The sequence below is a fragment of the Oncorhynchus gorbuscha genome, linkage group LG12 (assembly GCF_021184085.1).
Source record: "Oncorhynchus gorbuscha isolate QuinsamMale2020 ecotype Even-year linkage group LG12, OgorEven_v1.0, whole genome shotgun sequence".
NCBI classification, from domain to species: domain Eukaryota; kingdom Metazoa; phylum Chordata; class Actinopteri; order Salmoniformes; family Salmonidae; genus Oncorhynchus; species Oncorhynchus gorbuscha.
In genome coordinates, this window is record NC_060184.1 from 42282667 (window position 1) to 42304109 (window position 21443).

The 21443-nt window shown below is 44.7% G+C and overlaps 1 protein-coding gene across 2 annotated transcripts in view; it reads left to right on the forward strand.

The window, feature by feature from the left end:
• Positions 1-21443, forward strand: part of adgb (androglobin) — a 134951-nt gene that overhangs the window by 29259 nt on the left and 84249 nt on the right. For both annotated transcript variants that reach the window (XM_046292151.1, XM_046292152.1), the window contains exons 8-13: positions 14028-14209; positions 14497-14595; positions 17214-17308; positions 17850-18024; positions 18291-18375; positions 19269-19419. In XM_046292151.1, coding sequence (XP_046148107.1) covers positions 14028-14209; positions 14497-14595; positions 17214-17308; positions 17850-18024; positions 18291-18375; positions 19269-19419 — 787 coding nt within the window. The remainder of the gene's footprint in view (positions 1-14027; positions 14210-14496; positions 14596-17213; positions 17309-17849; positions 18025-18290; positions 18376-19268; positions 19420-21443) is intronic.

The following is a 21443-nucleotide window of genomic DNA, read 5'->3' on the forward strand; positions in this document are numbered from 1 at the left end:
AAGAAATTAATTTGTTCAAAACTGTTCAACTTTTGTGTCTCTCTCTTTGAGTCAACTTCTCAGCACACTTTATTCACTGCAGTGGAAGCTAGTTATAGCTTGTGTTTTCAGTGCTTGATTCATGCTCTGATACTTTGATTTGATGGACAAAATGTTAGTTCATACTGCAAGAGCTCTGATAAGTTGGAGGATGTCCTCTGGAGGTTGACATAATTATTGTTTATGTCAGTGGAAGGAGGTGAGAACCATCAGCCTCCTAGGTTTTGTATTGAATTAAAACAATTTTTATTTATGAACCCCTTTTTACATCAGCAGATGTCACAAAGTGCTATACAGAAACCCAGCCTAAAACCCCAAACAGCAAGAAATGTAGATGAAGACGCATGGTAGCTAGGAAAAACTCCTTAGAAAGGCAGGAACCTAGGAAGAATCCAGGCTTTGAGGGGTGGCCAGTCCTCTTCTGACTGTGCCAGATGGAGATTATAAGAGTACATGGCCATTAAGGCCAGATTGTTCTTTAAGACGTTCATAGATAACCAGCAGGGTTTAATAATAATCACAGTGGTTGTATGAGGTGCAACAGATTAGTACCTCAGGAGTAAATGTCAGTTGGATTTTCATAATCAAGCATTCAGAGGTCGAGTCAGCATGTGCGGTAGAAAGAGAGTCGAAAACAGCAGGTCTGGTACAAGGTAACACGTCCGGTGAACAGGTCAGGGTTCCATAGCTATAGGCAGAACAGTTGAAACTGGAGCAACAAACGACCAGGTGGACTGGGGAAAGCCAGGAATCATCAGGCCAGGTAGTCCTGAGGCATGGCCCCCCCCACGTACATGTACAGATTACCTCAACGAGCCTTTACCCCCTCACACTGACTCGGTACCGGTGCCCCCTGTATATATTCTTTCCCAAGATGGCATAGCAGTTCAGACGTCTTTTGTCCTCGTCTTGTCGTGTCCCGTGTATATATATATATATATATATATATATATATATATATATATATATATATATATATTTACAACTTTTTTCACATACCTTTTTATGTATTTTTTTATTTTCCATAAACTCATCTTCAAAACACTCTCCTGCAACCCGTCTCACCAATTTATATTTATAAAAAAAGTATTATTTACCTCATCTGTAATCCTCCATAGAAGCTAGCCAGAAGCTAATCCAGAAGCTAGCCAGAAGCTAATCAGAAGCTAATCAGAATCTAGTTAGCTTCTTTACTGGCTAATCGTTAGTATTCAGCTAACCACGGTTTGTGGTCATCGGCTATCCTTTAGCTCGAAAATCTATCGCCAGTTTTGCGCGGCTCGGAACGGAACATACCAGTCCTATTTTTCTCTCCATGTCCCTGGATTTCAACCGCTAACTCTGGACATTCATACCTGGATCTCGCAGCTCGCTAGCTGCTATCCGTGTGATTAACGGCTTTCGTCGACTCCGGAGCAAACATCAATTATTCCGGAGCTAGCCAGCTGAAGAGTTCCATCAATCACTCCTGGGCTACAATCACCTATCCGGACCCGTTTTACTGCCAACGTGGTGCCCCACCAGGCCTTCACAACTGGACTACCGACGTTATCTACCCGAAGGAGTTACCCGGCTGGCTCCTCCGTCGCGGCGTTACCTGAACGCCCATCTGCGGTCCGCTAACCGTTAGCTGTCTTATCGGCTGCTATCTGAATAGACCTATCGGACAATTTATTTATTTATTTTTATTATTATTTTTTCTTTGTTCTTGGGCCTCTATAACTATATCTATTGTTTTTTTGTTGTTGTATGATTTGGATTAATCCCCTCTACGACACGGAACCCCACTAATCTACCGACGGAACGCACGAGGTGGCTAATAACAGACCTCCATCCTATGCTAGCTTGCTACCGAAGGCCTGGCTAGCTGTCTAAATCGCCGTGACACCAACCAACCTCTCTACTCACTGGACCCTTTTGATCACTCGACTAAGCATGCCTCTCCTTAATGTCAATATGCCTTGTCCATTGCTGTTCTGGTTAGTGTTTATTGGCTTATTTCACTGTAGAGCCTCTAGTCCTGCTCACTATACCTCATCCAACCTATTAGTTCCACCACCCACACATGCGATGACATCTCCTGGTTTTAATGATGTGTCTAGAGACAATATCTCTCTCTTCATCACTCAATACCTAGGTTTACCTCCACTGTATTCACATCCTACCATACCTTTGTCTGTACATTATACCTTGAAGTTATTTTATCGCCCCCAGAAACCTCCTTTTACTCTCTGTTCTAGACAACCAATTCTTATTGCTTTTAGCCGTACCCTTATCCTACTCCTCCTCTGTTCCTCTGCCGATGTAGAGGTGAATCCAGGCCCTGCAGTGCCTAGCTCCACTCCTATTCCCCAGGCGCTCTCTTTTGATGACTTCTGTAACCGTAATAGCCTTGGTTTCATGCATGTTAACATTAGAAGCCTCCCTCCTAAGTTTGTTCTATTCACTGCTTTAGCACACTCTGCCAACCCGGATGTTCTAGCTGTGTCTGAATCCTGGTTTAGGAAGACCACCAAAAATTCTGAAATTTTAATCCCAAACTACAACACTTTCAGACAAGATCGAACTGCCAAAGGGGGCGGTGTTGCAATCTACTGCAACCGCTCGCTCCAACCCGGAAGTACAGTAGACTTCGTCAACCATTTTGAAAAGAAGGGCGACGACATCCGATCCTCGTTTGCTAAGTCAAACGACACCGCTGGTTCTGCTCACACTGCCCTACCCTGTGCTCTGACCTCTTTCTCCCCTCTCTCTCCAGATGACATCTCGCGTCTTGTGACGGCCGGCCGCCCAACAACCTGCCCGCTTGACCCTATCCCCTCCTCTCTTCTCCAGACCATTTCCGGAGACCTTCTCCCTTACCTCACCTCGCTCATCAACTCATCCCTGACCGCTGGCTACGTCCCTTCCGTCTTCAAGAGAGCGAGAGTTGCACCCCTTCTGAAAAAACCTACACTCGATTCCTCCGATGTCAACAACTACAGACCAGTATCCCTTCTTTCTTTTCTCTCCAAAACTCTTGAACGTGCCGTCCTTGGCCAGCTCTCCCGCTATCTCTCTCAGAATGACCTTCTTGATCCAAATCAGTCAGGTTTCAAGACTAGTCATTCAACTGAGACTGCTCTTCTCTGTATCACGGAGGCGCTCCGCACTGCTAAAGCTAACTCTCTCTCCTCTGCTCTCATCCTTCTAGACCTATTGGCTGCCTTCGATACTGTGAACCATCAGATCCTCCTCTCCACCCTCTCCAAGTTGGGCATCTCCGGCGCGGCCCACGCTTGGATTGCGTCCTACCTGACAGGTCGCTCCTACCAGGTGGCGTGGCGAGAATCTGTCTCCTCACCACGCGCTCTCACCACTGGTGTCCCCCAGGGCTCTGTTCTAGGCCCTCTCCTATTCTCGCTATACACCAAGTCACTTGACTCTGTCATAACCTCACATGGTTTCTTCTATCATTGCTATGCAGACGACACACAATTAATCTTCTCCTTTCCCCCTTCTGATGACCAGGTGGCGAATCGCATCTCTGCATGTCTGGCAGACATATCAGTGTGGATGACGGATCACCACCTCAAGCTGAACCTCGGCAAGACGGAGCTGCTCTTCCTCCCGGGGAAGGACTGCCCGTTCCATGATCTCGCCATCACGGTTGACAACTCCATTGTGTCCTCCTCCCAGAGTGCTAAGAACCTTGGCGTGATCCTGGACAACACCCTGTCGTTCTCAACTAACATCAAGGCGGTGGCCCGTTCCTGTAGGTTCATGCTCTACAACATCCGCAGAGTACGACCCTGCCTCACACAGGAAGCGGTGCAGGTCCTAATCCAGGCACTTGTCATCTCCCGTCTGGATTACTGCAACTCGCTGTTGGCTGGGCTCCCTGCCTGTGCCATTAAACCCCTACAATTCATCCAGAACGCCGCAGCCCGTCTGGTGTTCAACCTTCCCAAGTTCTCTCACGTCACCCCGCTCCTCCGCTCTCTCCACTGGCTTCCAGTTGAAGCTCGCATCCGCTACAAGACCATGGTGCTTGCCTACGGAGCTGTGAGGGGAACGGCACCTCAGTACCTCCAGGCTCTGATCAGGCCCTACACCCAAACAAGGGCACTGCGTTCATCCACCTCTGGCCTGCTCGCCTCCCTACCACTGAGGAAGTACAGTTCCCGCTCAGCCCAGTCAAAACTGTTCGCTGCTCTGGCCCCCCAATGGTGGAACAAACACCCTCACGACGCCAGGACAGCGGAGTCAATCACCACCTTCCGGAGACACCTGAAACCCCACCTCTTTAAGGAATACCTAGGATAGGATAAAGTAATCCTTCTCACCCCGCTCCCCCCTTAAAAGATTTAGATGCACTATTGTAAAGTGGCTGCTCCACTGGATGTCATAAGGTGAACGCACCAATTTGTAAGTCGCTCTGGATAAGAGCGTCTGCTAAATGACTTAAATGTAATGTAAATGTAAGATAGCCTGCAGAGTTCTGTCCTACTATCCAGGTCTGTACCCAAACAATTTGAACTTCTACTTTTAAAAATCCACCTCTCTAAAAACAAGTCTCTCACCGTTGCCGCCTGCTATAGACCACCCTCTGCCCCCAGCTGTGCTCTGGACACCAAATGTGAACTGATTGCCCCCCATCTATCTTCAGAGCTCGTGCTGCTAGGCGACCTAAACTGGAACATGCTTAACACCCCAGCCATCCTACAATCTAAGCTTGATGCCCTCAATCTCACACAAAATATCAATGAACCTACCAGGTACCTCCCCAAAGCCTTAAACATGGGCACCCTCATAGATATCATCCTAACCATCTTGCCCTCTAAATACACCTCTGCTGTCTTCAACCAAGATCTCAGCGATCACTGCCTCATTGCCTGCATCCGTAATGGGTCAGCGGTCAAACTACGTCCACTCATCTCTGTCAAACGCTCCCTGAAACACTTCAGCGAGCAGGCCTTTCTAATCGACCTTGCCTGGGTATCCTGGAAGGATATTGATCTCATCCCATCAGTAGAGGATGCCTGGATATTTAAAAAAAATGCCTTCCTAATCATCTTAAATAAACATGCCCCATTCAAGAAATGTAGAACCAGGAACAGATATAGCCCTTGGTTCTCCCCAGTCCTGACTGCCCTTAACCAACACAAAAACATCCTATGGCGTTCTGCATTAGCATCGAACAGCCCCCGTGATATGCAACTGTTCAGGGAAGCTAGAAACCATTATACACAGGCAGTTAGAAAAGCCAAGGCTTGGTTTTTCAAGCAGAAATTTGCTTCCTGCAACACTAACTCAAACATGTTCTGGGACACTGTAAAGTCCATGGAGAATAAGAACACCTCCTCCCAGCTGCCCACTGCACTGAAGATAGGAAACACTGTCACCACTGATAAATCCACCATAATTGAGAATTTCAATAAGCATTTTTCTACGGCTGGCCATGCTTTCCACCTGGCTACTCCTACCCTGGTCAACAGCACTGCACCCCCCACAGCAACTCACCCAAGCCTTCCCCATTTCTCCTTCTCCCAAATCCGTTCAGCTGATGTTCTGAAAGAGCTGCAAAATCTGGACCCCTACAAATCAGCCGGGCTTCTTTCTAAAATGATCTGCCAAAATTGTTGCCACCCCTATTACTAGCCTGTTCAACCTCTCTTTCGTGTCATCTGAGATTCCCAAAGATTGGAAAGCAGCTGCGGTCATCCCCTCTTCAAAGGGGGGGACACTCTTGACCCAAACTGCTACAGACCTATATCTATCCTACCATGCCTTTCTAATGTCTTCGAAAGCCAAGTCAACAAACAGATTACCGACCATTTCGAATCTCACCATACCTTCTCTGCTATGCAACCTGGTTTCAGAGCTGGTCATGGGTGCACCTCAGCCACGCTCAAGGTCCTAAACGATATCTTAACCGCCATCGATAAGAAACAATACTGTGCAGCCGTATTCATCGACCTGGCCAAGGCTTTCGACTCTGTCAATCACCACATCCTCATCGGCAGACTCGACAGCCTTGGTTTCTCAAATGATTGCCTCGCCTGGTTCACCAACTACTTCTCTGATAGAGTTCAGTGTGTCGAATTGGAGGGTCTGCTGTCCGGACCTCTGGCAGTCTCTATGGGGGTGCCACAGGGTTCAAATCTTGGACCAACTCTCTTCTCTGTATCCATCAATGAGGTCGCTCTTGCTGCTGGTGAGTCTCTGATCCACCTCTACGCAGACAACTCCATTCTGTATACTTCTGGCCCTTCTTTGGACACTGTGTTAACAACCCTCCAGGCAAGCTTCAATGGCATACAACTCTCCTTCCGTGGCCTCCAATTGCTCTTAAATACAAGTAAAACTAAATGCATGCTCTTCAATCGATCGCTACCTGCACCTGCCCGCCTGTCCAACATCACTACTCTGGACGGCTCTGACTTAGAATACGTGGCCAACTACAAATACTTAGGTGTCTGGTTAGACTGTAAACTCTCCTTCCAGACCCATACCAAACATCTTCAATCCAAAGTATAATCTAGAATTGGCTTCCTATTTAGCAACAAAGCATCCTTCACTCATGCTGCCAAACATACCCTTGTAAAACTGACCATCCTACCAATCCTCGACTTTGGCGATGTCATTTACAAAATAGCCTCCAATACCCTACTCAACAAATTGGATGCAGTCTATCACAGTGCAATCCGTTTTGTCACCAAAGCCTCATATACTACCCACCATTGCGACCTGTACGCTCTCGTTGGCTGGCCCTCGCTTCATACTCGTTGCCAAACCCACTGGCTCCATGTCATCTACAAGACCCTGCTAGGTAAAGTCCCCCCTTATCTCAGCTCGCTGGTCACCATAGCATCTCCCACCTGTAGCACACGCTCCAGAAGGTATATCTCTCTAGTCACCCCCAAAACCAATTCTTTCTTTGGCCGCCTCTCCTTCCAGTTCTCTGCTGCCAATGACTGGAACGAACTACAAAAATCTCTGAAACTGGAAACACTTATCTCCCTCACTAGCTTTAAGCACCAACTGTCAGAGCAGCTCACAGATTACTGCACCTGTACATAGCCCACATATATTTTAGCCCAAACATCTACCTCTTTCCCTACTGTATTTTAGTTATTTATTTTGCTCCTTTGCACCCCATTATTTTTTATTTCTACTTTGCACATTCTTCCACTGCAAATCTACCATTCCAGTGTTTTACTTGCTATATTGTATTTACTTTGCCACCATGGCCTTTTTTTTTGCCCTCTTTATCTCACCTCATTTGCTCACATCGTATATAGTCTTGTTTATACTGTTATTATTGACTGTATGTTTGTTTTACTCCATGTGTAACTCTGTGTCGTTGTATGTGTCGAACTGCTTTGCTTTATCTTGGCCAGGTCGCAATTGTAAATGAGAACTTGTTCTCAACTTGCCTACCTGGTTAAATAAAGGTGAAATAAATAAAATAAAATAAATATAGCCTCGTTATTGTAATTCTTATTGTGTTACTTTTTTTATAACTTTATTTTAGAATACTTGGTAAATATGTTCTTCTTGAACTGCACTGTTGGTTAAGGGCTTGTAAATAAGCGTTTCATGGTAAAGTCTACACCTGTTGTATTCGGCGCATGTGATAAAGTTTGATTTGATCACATTATGGGGTTCTAGTAAAGATTCTAGCAGCCGTGTTTAGCACTAACTGAAGTTTATTTAGACCTTTATCCGGGTTGCCGGAGAGTAGAGCATTGGAGTAGTCTAATCTAGAAGTGACAAAATCATGGATTAGCTTTTCTGTACCAATTTTGGACAAAAGATATCTGATTTTTGCAATGTTACGAAGATGGAAAAATCCTGTTCTTGATATGTTCGTCAAATAAATCAAGGTCCAGAGTAATGCCGAGGTCCTTCAGTTTTATTTGAGACGACTTCAACCATCAAGATTACTTGTCAGATCTCTTTGTTTCTTGGGGCCTAAAACTAGCATCTCTGTTTAGTCAGAGTTTAAAAGTAAAACATTTGCTGCCATGGACTTCCTTATGTCTGAAGCACAGGCTTCCAGGGTAGGCAATTTTGGGTCATCATGTTTCATCGCAATATACAGCTGTGTCGTCCGCATAGCAGTGAAAGTTGACATTGTGTTTTTGAATGAGATCACCAAGCTGTAGAATATATATTGAAAACAATACGGGTCCTAAAATTGAACCTTGAAGAACACCGAAACTTACACTTGATTTGTCAGAGGACAAACCATCGACAGAGATGATATCGTTCAGACAGATAAGATCTAAACCAGGCAAGAATGTGTCAGTGTAGACCAATTAGGGTTTTCAATCTCTCCAAAAGAATGTGGTGATCGATGGTGTCAAAAGCAGCAGTTAAGGTCTCGGAGCATGAGGACAGATACAGAACCTTGGTCTGACGCCTTGAAAAGGTCATTTACCACCTTCACAAGTGCAGTCTCCATGCTATGATGGGGTATAAAACCAGACTGGTTTCATATACATTTATTTGTCTTCAGGAAGGCTGTGAGTTGCTGCGCAACAACCTTTTCAAAAATGTTTAGAAGAATGGGACATTCGATATACAGTACCGGTTAAAAGTTTGGACACACCTACTCATTCGTGTTTTTCTATTACTGTTTTCTACATTGTAAAATAATAGTGAAGACATCAAAACTTTGAAATAACATATGGAATCATGTAGTAATCAAATATGTTTTAAACAAATCAAAATATATTTGAAATTCTTCATAGTAACCACCCTTTGCCTTGATGACAGCTTTGCACACTCTTCGCTTTCTCTCAAACAACTTAATGAGGTAGTCACCTGGAATGCATTTCAATTAACAGGTGTGTGGAATTTCTTTCCTTAATGCGTTTGAGCCAGTTGTGTTGTGACAAGTTAGGGGTGGAATACAGAAGATAGCCCTATTTTGTAAAAGACCAAGTCCATATTATGGCAAGAGCAGCTCAAATCCGCAAAGAGAAATGACAGTCCATCATTACTTTAAGACATGAAGGTCAGTCAATGTGGACAATTTCATGAACTTTGAAGTTTCTTCAAGTGCCTTTGCAAAAACCATCAAGCGCTATGATGAAACTGGCTGACGGTCTCATGAGGACCGTCACAGGAAAGGAAGAGTTACCTCTGCTGCAGAGGACAAGATCATTAGAGTTACCAGCCTCAGAAATTGAAGCCCAAATAAATGCTTCACAGAGTTCAAGTCACACACACATCTCAACATCAACTGTTCAGAGAAGAATGTGTGAATTAGGCCTTCATGGGCGAGTTGCTGCAAAGAAACCACCTCTAAAGGACACCAATAAGAAGAGAAGACTCGCTTGAGTCAAGAAACACGAGCAATGGACATTAGACCGGTGTAAATCTGTCCTTTGGTCTGATAAGTCCAAATTTACGATTTTTGGTTCCAACCACCATGTCTTTGTAAGATGCAGAGTAGGTGAAAGGATGATCTCCACGTGTGGTGCCCACTGTGAAGCATGGAGGTGTGATGGTGCTGGGGTGCTTTGCTGGTGACACTTTATGTGATTTTTTTCAAATTCAAGGCACATTTAACCAGCATGGGTACCACAGCATTCTGCAGCGATATGCCATCCCATCTGGTTTTTCAACAATACAATGACCGAACACACCTCCAGGCTGTGTAAGGGCTGTTTGACCAAGTAGAAGAGTGATTGAGTGCTGAATCAGATGACCAGGCCTCCACAATCACCCGACCTCAACCCAATTGAGATTGTTTGGGATGAGTTGGACCGCAGAGTGAAGGAAACGCAGCCAACAAGTGCTCAGCATATGTGGGAACTCCATCAAGACTGTTGGAAAAGCATTCCAGGTTGAGAGAATGCCAAGAGTGCAAAGTTGTCATCAAGGTGAAGGGTGGCTACTTTGAAGAATATAAAATACAATATATTTTGATTTGTTTAATACCTTTTTGGTTACTACATGATTCAATATTTTTTTTCATAGTTTTGATGTCTTCACTATTATTCACTATTAGCCCAGTCAAAACTGTTCGCTGCTCTGGCCCCCCAATGGTGGAACAAACTCCCTCACGACGCCAGGACAGCGGAGTCAATCACCACCTTCCGGAGACACCTGAAACCCCACCTCTTTAAGGAATACCTAGGATAGGATAAGTAATCCCTCTCACCCCCCCCCTTTAAGATTTAGATGCACTATTGTAAGTGACTGTTCCACTGGATGTCATAAGGTGAATGCACCAATTTGTAAGTCGCTCTGGATAAGAGCGTCCGCTAAATGACTTAAATGTAAAATGTAAATTATGCAATGTAGAAAAGAGTGCAATTCATGAAAAACCCTTGAATGAGTGTCCAAACTTTTGACTGGTACTGTAGGCCGATAGTTTATTTAAAAAAAATTCAGGGTCAAGGTTTGGCTTTTTCTATCGGCTTTATTATTGCCACTTTTAGTGGGTGTATACATGTCCAGAGGATAGGGAGCCATTTGTTATTCTCAACATTGGTGGGCCAAGCACAGGAAGTCGCTTTTTCAGTAGTTGTTTCTGATCATTGATTCGTTTCTTGACTATGACTGCCTTGGAAGTGAGGGATCTAACATTAAGTAGCCCTTTTTTGAGATGTGAGATATCACAATCTTTTTCAATAATGACAGGAATGGAGGATGTTTTTATTCCAGTGAGATTGCTAAAGCGAACACTGCCATGTTTAGTTTTGCCCAACCTAGATCAAGGCACAGACACGGTCTCATGGGGATAATTGAGCTGACTACTATGCTAGTGGCAGACTCCACTAAGCTGGCAGGCTGGCTAACAGCCTGCTGCCTGGCCTGCACCCTATCTCATTGTGGAGCAAGAGGAGTTAGAGCCCTGTCTATGTTGAGAGATAAGATGAGAGCAGGTTTGCCAGGTTTGGTCCTGTGGGTGATTCCCAGAAAGGGGGCCAATTATCTACAAAATATATATTTTGGGAGGGGCAGAAAACTGTTTCAACCAGCGGTTGAGTTGAGACTCTGCTGTAGAGCTCATCACTCACCCTAACTTGGGGCGGCAGGGTAGCCTAGTGGTTAGAGTGTTGAACTAGTAACCGGAAGGTTGCAAGTTCAAACCCCTGAGCTGACAAGATACAAATCTGTCGTTCTACCCCTGAACAGGCAGTTAACCCACTGTTCCTAGGTCGTCATTGTAAATAAGAATTTGTTCTTAACTGCCTAACCTAGTTAAATAAAGGTTAAATAAAAATAAATAAAAAACTGGGATGGGGCCAGAGACAATTACTCAATGGTGAAACATCATTGAAGTCAATCTACCCAGAGGAGGGTGAAAAATAGCTGTCCTCTGGCTACAACATGGTGCTACCCTATAGAGTGTTTTTGAGACGTTCATTGAAAAGTCTGTTTTAATCAAATCAAAGTTTATTTGTCACGTGCTCTGAATACAACAGGTACAACCTTACAGTGAAATGCTTAACTACAGGCTCTAACCAACAGTGCAAAAAAAAACAACAGTTGAAAGAAAACAGTAGTGAGGCTATATACAGTAGTGAGGCTATAACAGTAGCAAGGCTATATATAGGCACCAGTTAGTCGGGCGTATTGAGTTAGTATGTAGATATGGTTAAAGTGCATATATGATGAACAGAGAGTAGCAGTAGCGTAAAAGAGGTTGGTGGCGGGACACAATGCAGATAGCCCGGTTAGCCAATGTGCGGGGGGCACTGGTTGGTCGGGCCAATTGAGGTAGTATGTACCTGAATGTATAGTTAAAGTGACTATGCATTTATGATAAACAAAGAGTAGCAGCAGTGTAAATGGGGGTTGAGGGGGGGGGGGGGGCGGACACAATGCATATAGTCCGGGTAGTCATTTGATTACCTGTTCAGGAGTCTTATGGTTTGGGGGTAAAAACTGTTGAGAAGCCTTTTTGTCCTAGACTTGGCACTCCGGTTCCACTTGCCATGCGGTAGTAGAGAGAACAGTCTATGACTGGGGTGGCTGGGGTCCTTGACAATTTTTAGAGCCTTCCTCTGACACCGCCTGGTGTAGAGGTCCTGGATGGCAGGCAGCTTAGTCCGTACTCACTACCCTCTGTACGCACTACCCTCTGTAGTGCATTGCGGTGGGAGGCCGAGCAATTGCTGTATCAGGCAGTGATGCAACCAGTCAGAATTCTCTTGATGTTGCAGCTGTAAAACGTTTTGAGGATCTCAGGACCCATGCCAAATCTTTTTAGTTTCCTGAGGGGGAATAGGCTTTGTCGTGCCCTCTTCACGACTGTCTTTGTGTGTTTGGACCATTCTAGTTTGTTGTTGATGTGGACACCAAGGTACTTGAAGCTCTCAACCTGCTCCACTACAGCCCCGTCGATGAGAATGGGGGCCTGCTCGGTCCTCCTTTTTCTGTAGTCCACAATCAACTTCTTAGTCTTGCCTTTGTCTTCTTGGGCACAGGGACTATGGTGAGCTTTTTGAAACATGTTGGTATTACAGACTCAATCAGGGACATGTTGAAAATGTCAGTGAAGACACCTGCCAGTTGGTCAGCACATACCCGGAGCACACGTCCTGGTAATCCGTCTGGCTCCGCAGCCTTGTGTATGTTGACCTATTTAAAGGTCTTACTCAAGTTGGCTGTGGAGAGCGTGATCACACAGTCGTCCGGAACAGCTGATGCTCTCATGTATGCCTCAGTGTTAGATTCCCACACCTTGAAATCTGCAGCTCTACCCAGCTCTACCCAGCCCTACCCTTTAGCTCAGTGCGATTGTTGTCTGTAATCCATGGCTTCTGGTTGGGTTCTGGTTGTCGGTGCAGCGCATATCCCGCTAGCTGAATATCCATGTCATCATTCAGCCACGATTCGATGAGACACAAGATATTACAGTTTTTGATGTCCCATTGGTAGGATGTTCGTGATCGTACCTCGTCTAATTTATTGTCCAATGATTGCACGTTGGCGAGTAGTATTGATCCTGCGGATCCTTACGTAATATTGATCCTGCGAATCCTTGCGAGGCACCCCGCTCTGTGTCCTCTGTTCCTCTTGCAATAACTGGGATGTTGGCCTTGTCGGGTGTTTGGAGTATGTCCTGTTGAAGACAAAATCTTTGCCTGATCCGAGGTGAGTGATCGCTGTCCTGATATCCAGAAGGTATTTTTTGCCGTAAGATAATCAGTTATTTGGTTTAATAAAAAATTAGCTATTTGTATTTTTCTGAAATTCACTGAGTGTGATGGTCCACCCCCTCCTCTAAGGAGCCTACACACACACACACACACACACACACACACACACACACACACACACACACACACACACACACACACACACACACACACACACACACACACACACACACACACACACACACACACACACACACACACACACACACACACACACACACACACACACACACTGCCAGCAGCTAACATGACTATTTAAACTCCAGCCACAACTTCACAGGCACTCCAGAGCAGGCAGCTGTCAATGAGTCATCGTAAGAATAAGCATAATGACAACCCTCTGCAAACATTTCGCTACACCCGCAATAACATCTGCTAAACGTGTGTGTGTGTGTCAAATAAAATTTGATTTGATTTGATCGTTCAGTTATCCTAATTTAAAAAGGCTTGTTTCGGAATCACTGGCAGGAAATCTTTCAATAAAGCCTGAAATTAATGGATATGGAACATGCCCGGAGCTAAATGAACGCCACTCATAACAACACTCATCTGTTTTGACATATATTATGTATCATGGTGGCCAATCGACAGGACTGAAATCAGATACCAGACACAAATAACATTTTAAATAGTTAAGTGCTTTTTTAGAGCACCAACCTTCTATTTTTATTTTTTTGCCCAGCACTAACACATCTCATTCTATTAATCTAACACTTGGTTAGTTGTTAGTAAGTTATGTAACCATTACATATCCAGTCATGTGGGATCATTGATAAACAACTGGGTAGATAGTTTTACAGTGTGCTGTGTCCAATCTCTCAGGTCCCGGTACCTGGGCAAGGTTTGGGACTTCCTGAAGGACACCGTTCCCAAATTCCAGTATGTGGAGGAGAGCTCGGAGGAGAAGCCCCTGACCAGGGAAACCTCCGGAGTGAGGGAGTCCAGACTCAACGAGTGCAAGGGCGAGTCTCCCACAGCAACCAGAACCCCGGAGAAAAGCAAAGGTGCTGCTCTGTCTGTCTCTCTCTCCCTCTGTCTGTCTGTCTGACCCACTAAACCTGACACGGGTAGCAATTTACACACGCACTGATTAAACTGCTTTAATTAAGAGAGTCAATTAAATCATTGATTAGATTAGGATCACGTGTGTGGGCTGTTTTATCTAATCGAGTGTTTGAGTTAATCAACGGATTGACTGAACTGTCTGGGAGAAAGTATACCACTGCCTTTTCCGTCTTCTTACTCACTCCTGTATTTATGTTATCCTACTGACTTGTTATGTTGCTGTCAGATTCAGCCAAGAAGAAAGGGAAAGATGTGGATAAAGACAGAAAGTCATCTCAGCCCACTGCTGTCCAGCCCAACACTACCAATCAGCCCACTACAGACAGTACGTTACACACAGATACATTTTTTTTATATATATTTTTTTTCTGCTTATCACATCCTTCTTTCGATGCCAAACCCACCACTGGTGTGCATGGCCAAAGAGCTCTATTTTCATGTCATCCAACAAATGTAAACACCAGGATTATGTTTAACGGCATTTTCACTTGGATTTGAACTGGTGCTGTGGTCAGATGACATGAAAATAGAAACAGTGGTGAGTTTGGCGTCGAAGGAAGGATATGAAACAGTAAAGAATACCTACTTTAAAATATGGTGGTGAATATTTGATGTTTTGGGTCTATCTTGTTTCCACTGTTCCTGGGGCCCTTGTTAAGGTCATCGGCATTATGAACTTTACCCAGACATTTTAGCCAAAAACCTGGTTTGCCAACGTGGCCGCAACTGGATCTTCCAGCAAGACGATAGACAAGGACAGTAACACACATTTAAAATAAAATGATATACAAACAATATAACAACAAAACATGTGTGTAAGTGTGCTTGTTTGTGTACCCTCACAATTGTTGACACTCAAACAAGTGCTCTGTAGATAGCCAAAATGAATATATAAATGCACCCTTATTTTCCCATCCATTCTCGCTAGAGGTCGACTGATTAGGATTGTTCAACGCCCATACCGATAATTGGAGGACCAAAAAAGCCGATACCAATTTAATCGGCCGATCTATTTATTTATTTATTTGTAATAATGACAATTACAACAATACTGAATGAACATTTTAACTTAATATAATACATTAATAAATTCAATTTAGCCTCAAGTAAATAATGAAACATGTTCAATTTGGTTTAAATAATGTAAAAACAAAGTGTTGGAGAAGAAAGTAAAAGTGCAATATGTGCTATGTAAGAAAGCTAACGTTTAAGTTCCTTGCTCAGAACATGAGAACATATGAAAGCTGGTGGTTCCTTTTAACATGAGTCTTCGATATTCCCAGGTAAGAAGTTTTAGGTTGTAGTTATTATAGAACTTTTTCCCTCTATACCATTTGTATTTCATTAACCTTTGACGATTGGATGTTCTTATAGTCACTTTAGTATTGCCAGTGTAACAGTATAGCTTCCGTCCCTCTCCTCGCTCCTCCCTGGACTCGAACCAGGAACACAACGACAACAGCCACCCTCGAAGCAGCGTTACTCATGCAGATCAAGGGAAACAATCACTGCAAGGCTCAGAGCGAGTGACGTTTGAAACGCTATTAGCGCGCGCTAACTAGCTAGCCATTTCACTTCAGTTACACCAGCCTCATCTCGGGAGTTGATAGGCTTGAAGTCATAAACAGCGCAATGCTTGACACACAACGAAGAGCTGCTGGCAAAACGCACGAAAGTGCTGTTTGAATTCATGTTTACGCGCCTGCTTCTGCCTACCACCACTCAGTCAGATACTTAGATACTTGTATGCTCAGTCAGATTATATGCAACACAGGACATGCTAGATAATATCTAGTAATATCATCAACCATGTATAGTTAACTATGCGTTGGACTAGTTAACTGTAAGGTTGCAAGAATGGATCCCCCGAGCTGACAGGGTGAAAATCTGTCGTTCTGCCCCTGAACGAGGCAGTTAACCCACCGTTCCTAGGCCGTCATTGAAAATAAGAATGTGTCCTTAACTGACTTGCCTTGTTAAATAAAGGTATAAAAATAAATAAATAAATAAAATAAAAATCGGCAAATCGGCGCTCAAAAATACCGATTTCCGATTGTTATGAAAACTTGAAATCAACCCTAATTAATCGTCCACGCCGATTAATCGGTCGACCTCTAATTCTCGTGTACGCACGCATACACACACTTTTTCAATACACACACTTTTTTAACATGTGGGAGATTAACATGCAGTGATTTGGCACCAATCCCTAAATCTTCTGTGCCTGAGGTACACACACCACACACACTAAACATTGTATTTATATCATAGATAAGTTTGCCTTGCATTTTCATTTAGATTCGGTTGTATTATTAACCTTGCAGAGATTCAGCACGACTAATTCCTTCTCCATGAATGCAGTTTCTATATCATTCCCTCACAGATCCAGTAATTACTCAAATAGATTTTCCATGTCTCCTGGCCTACATGCTCATCATGTGATGCATAGTGAGATTGTCAGTGGAAGGGTCAAATGGTGCCTCAGATAGCAAGGCATCTCCTTTCTCTGCACCACACAATGACTTCTGTCTCCAAGACCTCCGATGGGGGTTAATGCCCCATAATCTCTGTGAAAGTGACTTTAAATTCAAGAATCTCTGTCAAGATTCTCAGTATCTTTTTACTTATTTAAACTTTTTTTTAAAACCTTTTTATTTTCTTCTCTGTGACGCCTCATTATAGGAGCCATGTCCTCAGCTGACCCATGAAATGTGAAATGTCATGAAGCTAATTGTACATGCCATTTCACAATTTCTCTCTCTCTCTCTCTACACAGTATATCTCTCTCTCTCTCTCGCAAGCTCCCTCTCACACTCTCTGTCTCTCACTCCCACTTTCCCCCCTCCCATTGTTGGTGTCATGCCCCTCTATTGGACCTGTTAATGAAAAGCATGGCCCCTGAGCACTCTCTGTGTGTGTGTGTGTGTGTCCTGCCCTGGTCAGGTATTTCACCCCCTCCTGCTCCAGAGATGGTGGTGTGTGCCAGCTACCAGCCACTACACCTCCTGGAGAAGAAGACCTCTGTACTGGGACAGATGGTATGGTCCAACATTCTTCATAGAAATACCATAAGCACTACCAACTATCCAGCTGTGGTGATAAGTACATTTCTCGTTGTAAATTAGCCTAGGTCAGTTTAAATATTCTACACTTTAAAGCAAATCCAGGCACTGACTACATCTGAAACAAGCTTAACGCTTATTTACAAAATGTGCACTGGAACTGATCTCTTTCCATGTAACTTACAACCTGTAAAAACCTATACGAATGTGCCCAGGCCTCAGAACCAGCGGGAGGACGGAGGAGATAAAACGTGCCAATGGAGTCTTCAGTTCTGAGGCCATGTTCTGCCCAATATGGATCGTTAGACTTACCACTCATCTTCAATCATTTATACACCATTATAATTCCAAGATTCATCCCAGGTTTCTTAACTCTATATACTGTAGAACTCCCCCCCCCCTCCTAAAACACAGAACCATTCTCAATCCTAACGTTAGCCATTAGGACCATAAAGAAGATCTGACCCTGTATCAGTGCTTAGCAGCTACAGTCTTTCTATCTCCTGTGGTGTTCCAGGCGGATTCGTCGGAGCGGCTGAGGCACTACGGTCTGTCTCGCTTCTACAGCCATCCAGTCCTGGTGACCCGTACCCGCGCCTGCCCTCTGGTGGTGCCCCCTAAACCACCCGCCGTGCCCCGCTGGAAACTCATCCGACCCCGCAAGGAGACCACAATTACAGACGAGCCCCGGGGTGAGAGAGAGAGAGAGGGAAGGGTGAAAGTTGGTTAGGATGGAGGATAAGGGGTGACGCAGGGGAAGGGGGGAGGAAGTGCTGCGCAACGGTGGGGTGAGGGGGTGAGATGGGGCTGAGGGTGGACATGTTGGGAGAGGAGGAAGAAGGAGATTTAGTTGAGGTTGTCAGTACACTGTGATGAAAATAATTTAAATCTTAGAAAACTATAAACAGTAGAAAAATAAAAAGTTGTACATCACAACACGCGTCGTTTCTCTGCACAGAGCCTGCGGTGGTGAAATCAGAGCAGTTCATCGAGATATCCAGCCCCTTCCTCAACTACAGGCTGTTGACCATGCCTGCTGAGATGTATGTACTGTACCATACACATTGGATTTATTCTGAATGGAGAAATTGAAGCAGTCAGTGGAGTCTAACCAGACCCGTGTGCATGTGTGTGTGCAGCATAACCCATAGAGTGAGAGCATCTTGGCTCGGCTCTTTAGCAATGTGGGATGCCTCAGGCACAGACAGTTGCTGGACATAGTTATCTGTATGCCTCAGATACAGTGCCTTTTAAAAAGTATTCACACCCCTTGACTTTTTCCACATGTTGTTGTGTTACAGCTTGAGATTGTGTGTCACTGGCCTACACACAATACCCCATAATGTCAAAGTGGAATTGTGTTTTTAGACATTTTTTACAAATGTATTAAAAATGAAGAGCTGAAATGTCTCGAATCAATAAGTATTCAACCTCTTTGTTATGGCAAGCCATATAATAAGTGGCATAGAATCTGTGTCCAATAATAGTGTTTAAAATTATTTTTGAATGACTGTCTAACCTCATCAGGAAAATAATTTTGCAGCAACCAGGAAATTTGATTTATTATTTGGATTATAATGAAGTGAAAATTACAAACTTTAGAAGCCTTTTAGTTTTAAAATAATATGTATGCTAAATGTCGTGTTGGTTTGTAACAGGTTCATTGACCTATCACTGTGGTTACAGTACCAAATAATGTAGTCTGTCATTGTATATTTTGACAGTGTAAATAACTGTGTTATACTGCCCATGGTGCGTGATGTGTATAGATCTACGATGCGTGTATTTGATATGACCTGTGTCTGTCTGTGTGTGAGAGTCATGTAGGTGATATGATACAGTATATGCGTGATGTTCCCATATGTGATTTGATGGGAATGATGTGTGTGTATATGATGCTTGTACATGATATGATGTGTATGACATGTGTTCCAAGGGAGGCCCATCAGAGCAGTCACAGGAAGCGTGCATGCAGCTCCACGCTGGCGTCCTTCGCCGAGACAGAGGAGAGCGAGAGCCGAGGGCCCCCGGAGCCCAGTACTGCACAACACAGCATCAACTCACTGTACGAAGTGGATACAGCTGAGGTAGAATGGACACCACAGCCACTGAGCCACACCTGACCTGGTCCATGAGAGGGGGTCTTGAACATATATTTTTCCCCAAACACCATCAGAGATGTGCACAGTACTAGACTTCCTGCTAGATCTCTTGCTGTTAGTAAACACAAACTCATACACTGACCAAAAACATTAAGCCTTTAGTGGGTCATAGATCTCTCTCTGCTCTAGTCCCTCCCTCCCTCCCTCTCTCCCTCTCTCTCATTCTGCTAGTCTGTTTAGGGTTCATCAGGGCAACTTCAGTTTCAGCGACAACGCGATACTCATGCGCCCCCGTCCCAATGTCACTTCTGCTGTCTCCCAGGCGACCGGTAACCAGGGGGAGATCTGTACTAAAGACGGAAAAAACAGATAGAGAGAAAGTCATATAAAGGGAGAGGTCGTATGTTCTGGCGATAAAAATGCAGCTCAATTAGATGGTAAGCCATCAGTGTCTATGTCTCCTAGGGGGTTCATTACACTTCACTCCTAGCTGCTGCCTGCTGCCACCACAAAAAATGCATTAATAATAAATCGCCCTCTTGCATAACGATAGCCAGTTATAGAGGGGTTAGCACTCTTTCGGCAGGGTCATTTGGTGTGTGTGTGTGTGCGTCTGTGTGTTCCTGTGTGCTCAGGGCCATATGTATTGTGAGGGTGTATTTCTATAATAAACCACCCAGCCCATCCTTAGTCCAACAGGCTGAAGTGAACCTTTGTATCTCCCAAAGGTGACAATAACATGATCTCCTTAATAAGATGATCTCCATAATGCTCTGGACTACTGGGCACTCTCAGCTATTTTAAAGGAGAGCTGAAGTAGACTTTCCTATCAAAGAGCTGTTTTTACCCCAGGAATGCTAAGAATGTGGTTCACCACCTAAGCCCACTACAGTGACACAGCTTCAGCTATACTACATGTCCACATATCCCAGAATGCAACAGGCCCCATAATGCTGCAGTTTTTGTCATGCAGGTGAAAGAGGACCCAAAAGCGACTTAACAGAAACAGAGTTTATTCAAGTCCAAACAGGGAATAACAGAAATCCTCTAGTCTGTAGAGGGGAACAACAGGAGAAGCGGCCACAGACTGCAGGTCGCTTCGGGTAGGCGCAGGCCGTAGTTGACAGAGACACCTGCTCACACGCAGCATCTGATGAAGGCAAAAAACACGACAGGACAGGGCGATACACAATCACAGCACGGTGAATACTAAACAAGGAACCGACAGGACAGGAACGGAACACAAAGGAATAAATAGGGACTCCAATCAGGGAAAAGGATCGGGAACAGGTGTGGGAAGACTAAATGATGATTAGGGGAATAGGAACAGCTGGGAGCAGGAACGGAACGATAGAGAGAAGAGAGAGCGAGAGAGTGAGAGAGGGAGGGGGAGAGAGAGGGATAGAAAGAGGGAAAGAACCTAATAAGACCAGCAGAGGGAAACGAATAGAATGGGGAGCACAGGGACAAGACATGATAATAAATGACAAACATGACAGTACCCCCCACTCACCGAGCGCCTCCTGGCGCACTCGAGGAGGAATCCTGGCGGCAACGGAGGAAATCATCGATGAGTGAACGGTCCAGCACGTCCCGAGACGGAACCCAACTCCTCTCCTCAGGACCGTAACCCTCCCAATCCACTAAGTATTGGTGACCCCGTCCCCGAGAACGCATGTCCATGATCTTATGTACCTTGTAAATAGGTGCGCTCTCGACAAGGACGGGAGGGGGAGGGAAGACGAACGGGGGTGCGAAGAAAGGGCTTAACACAGGAGACATGGAAGACAGGATGGACGCGACGAAGATGTCGCGGAAGAAGCAGTCGCACAGCGACAGGATTGACGACCTGGGAGACACGGAACGGACCAATGAACCGCGGAGTCAACTTACGAGAAGCTGTCGTAAGAGGAAGGTTGCGAGTGGAAAGCCACACTCTCTGGCCGCAACAATACCTTGGACTCTTAATCCTGCGTTTATTGGCGGCTCTCACCGTCTGTGCCCTGTAA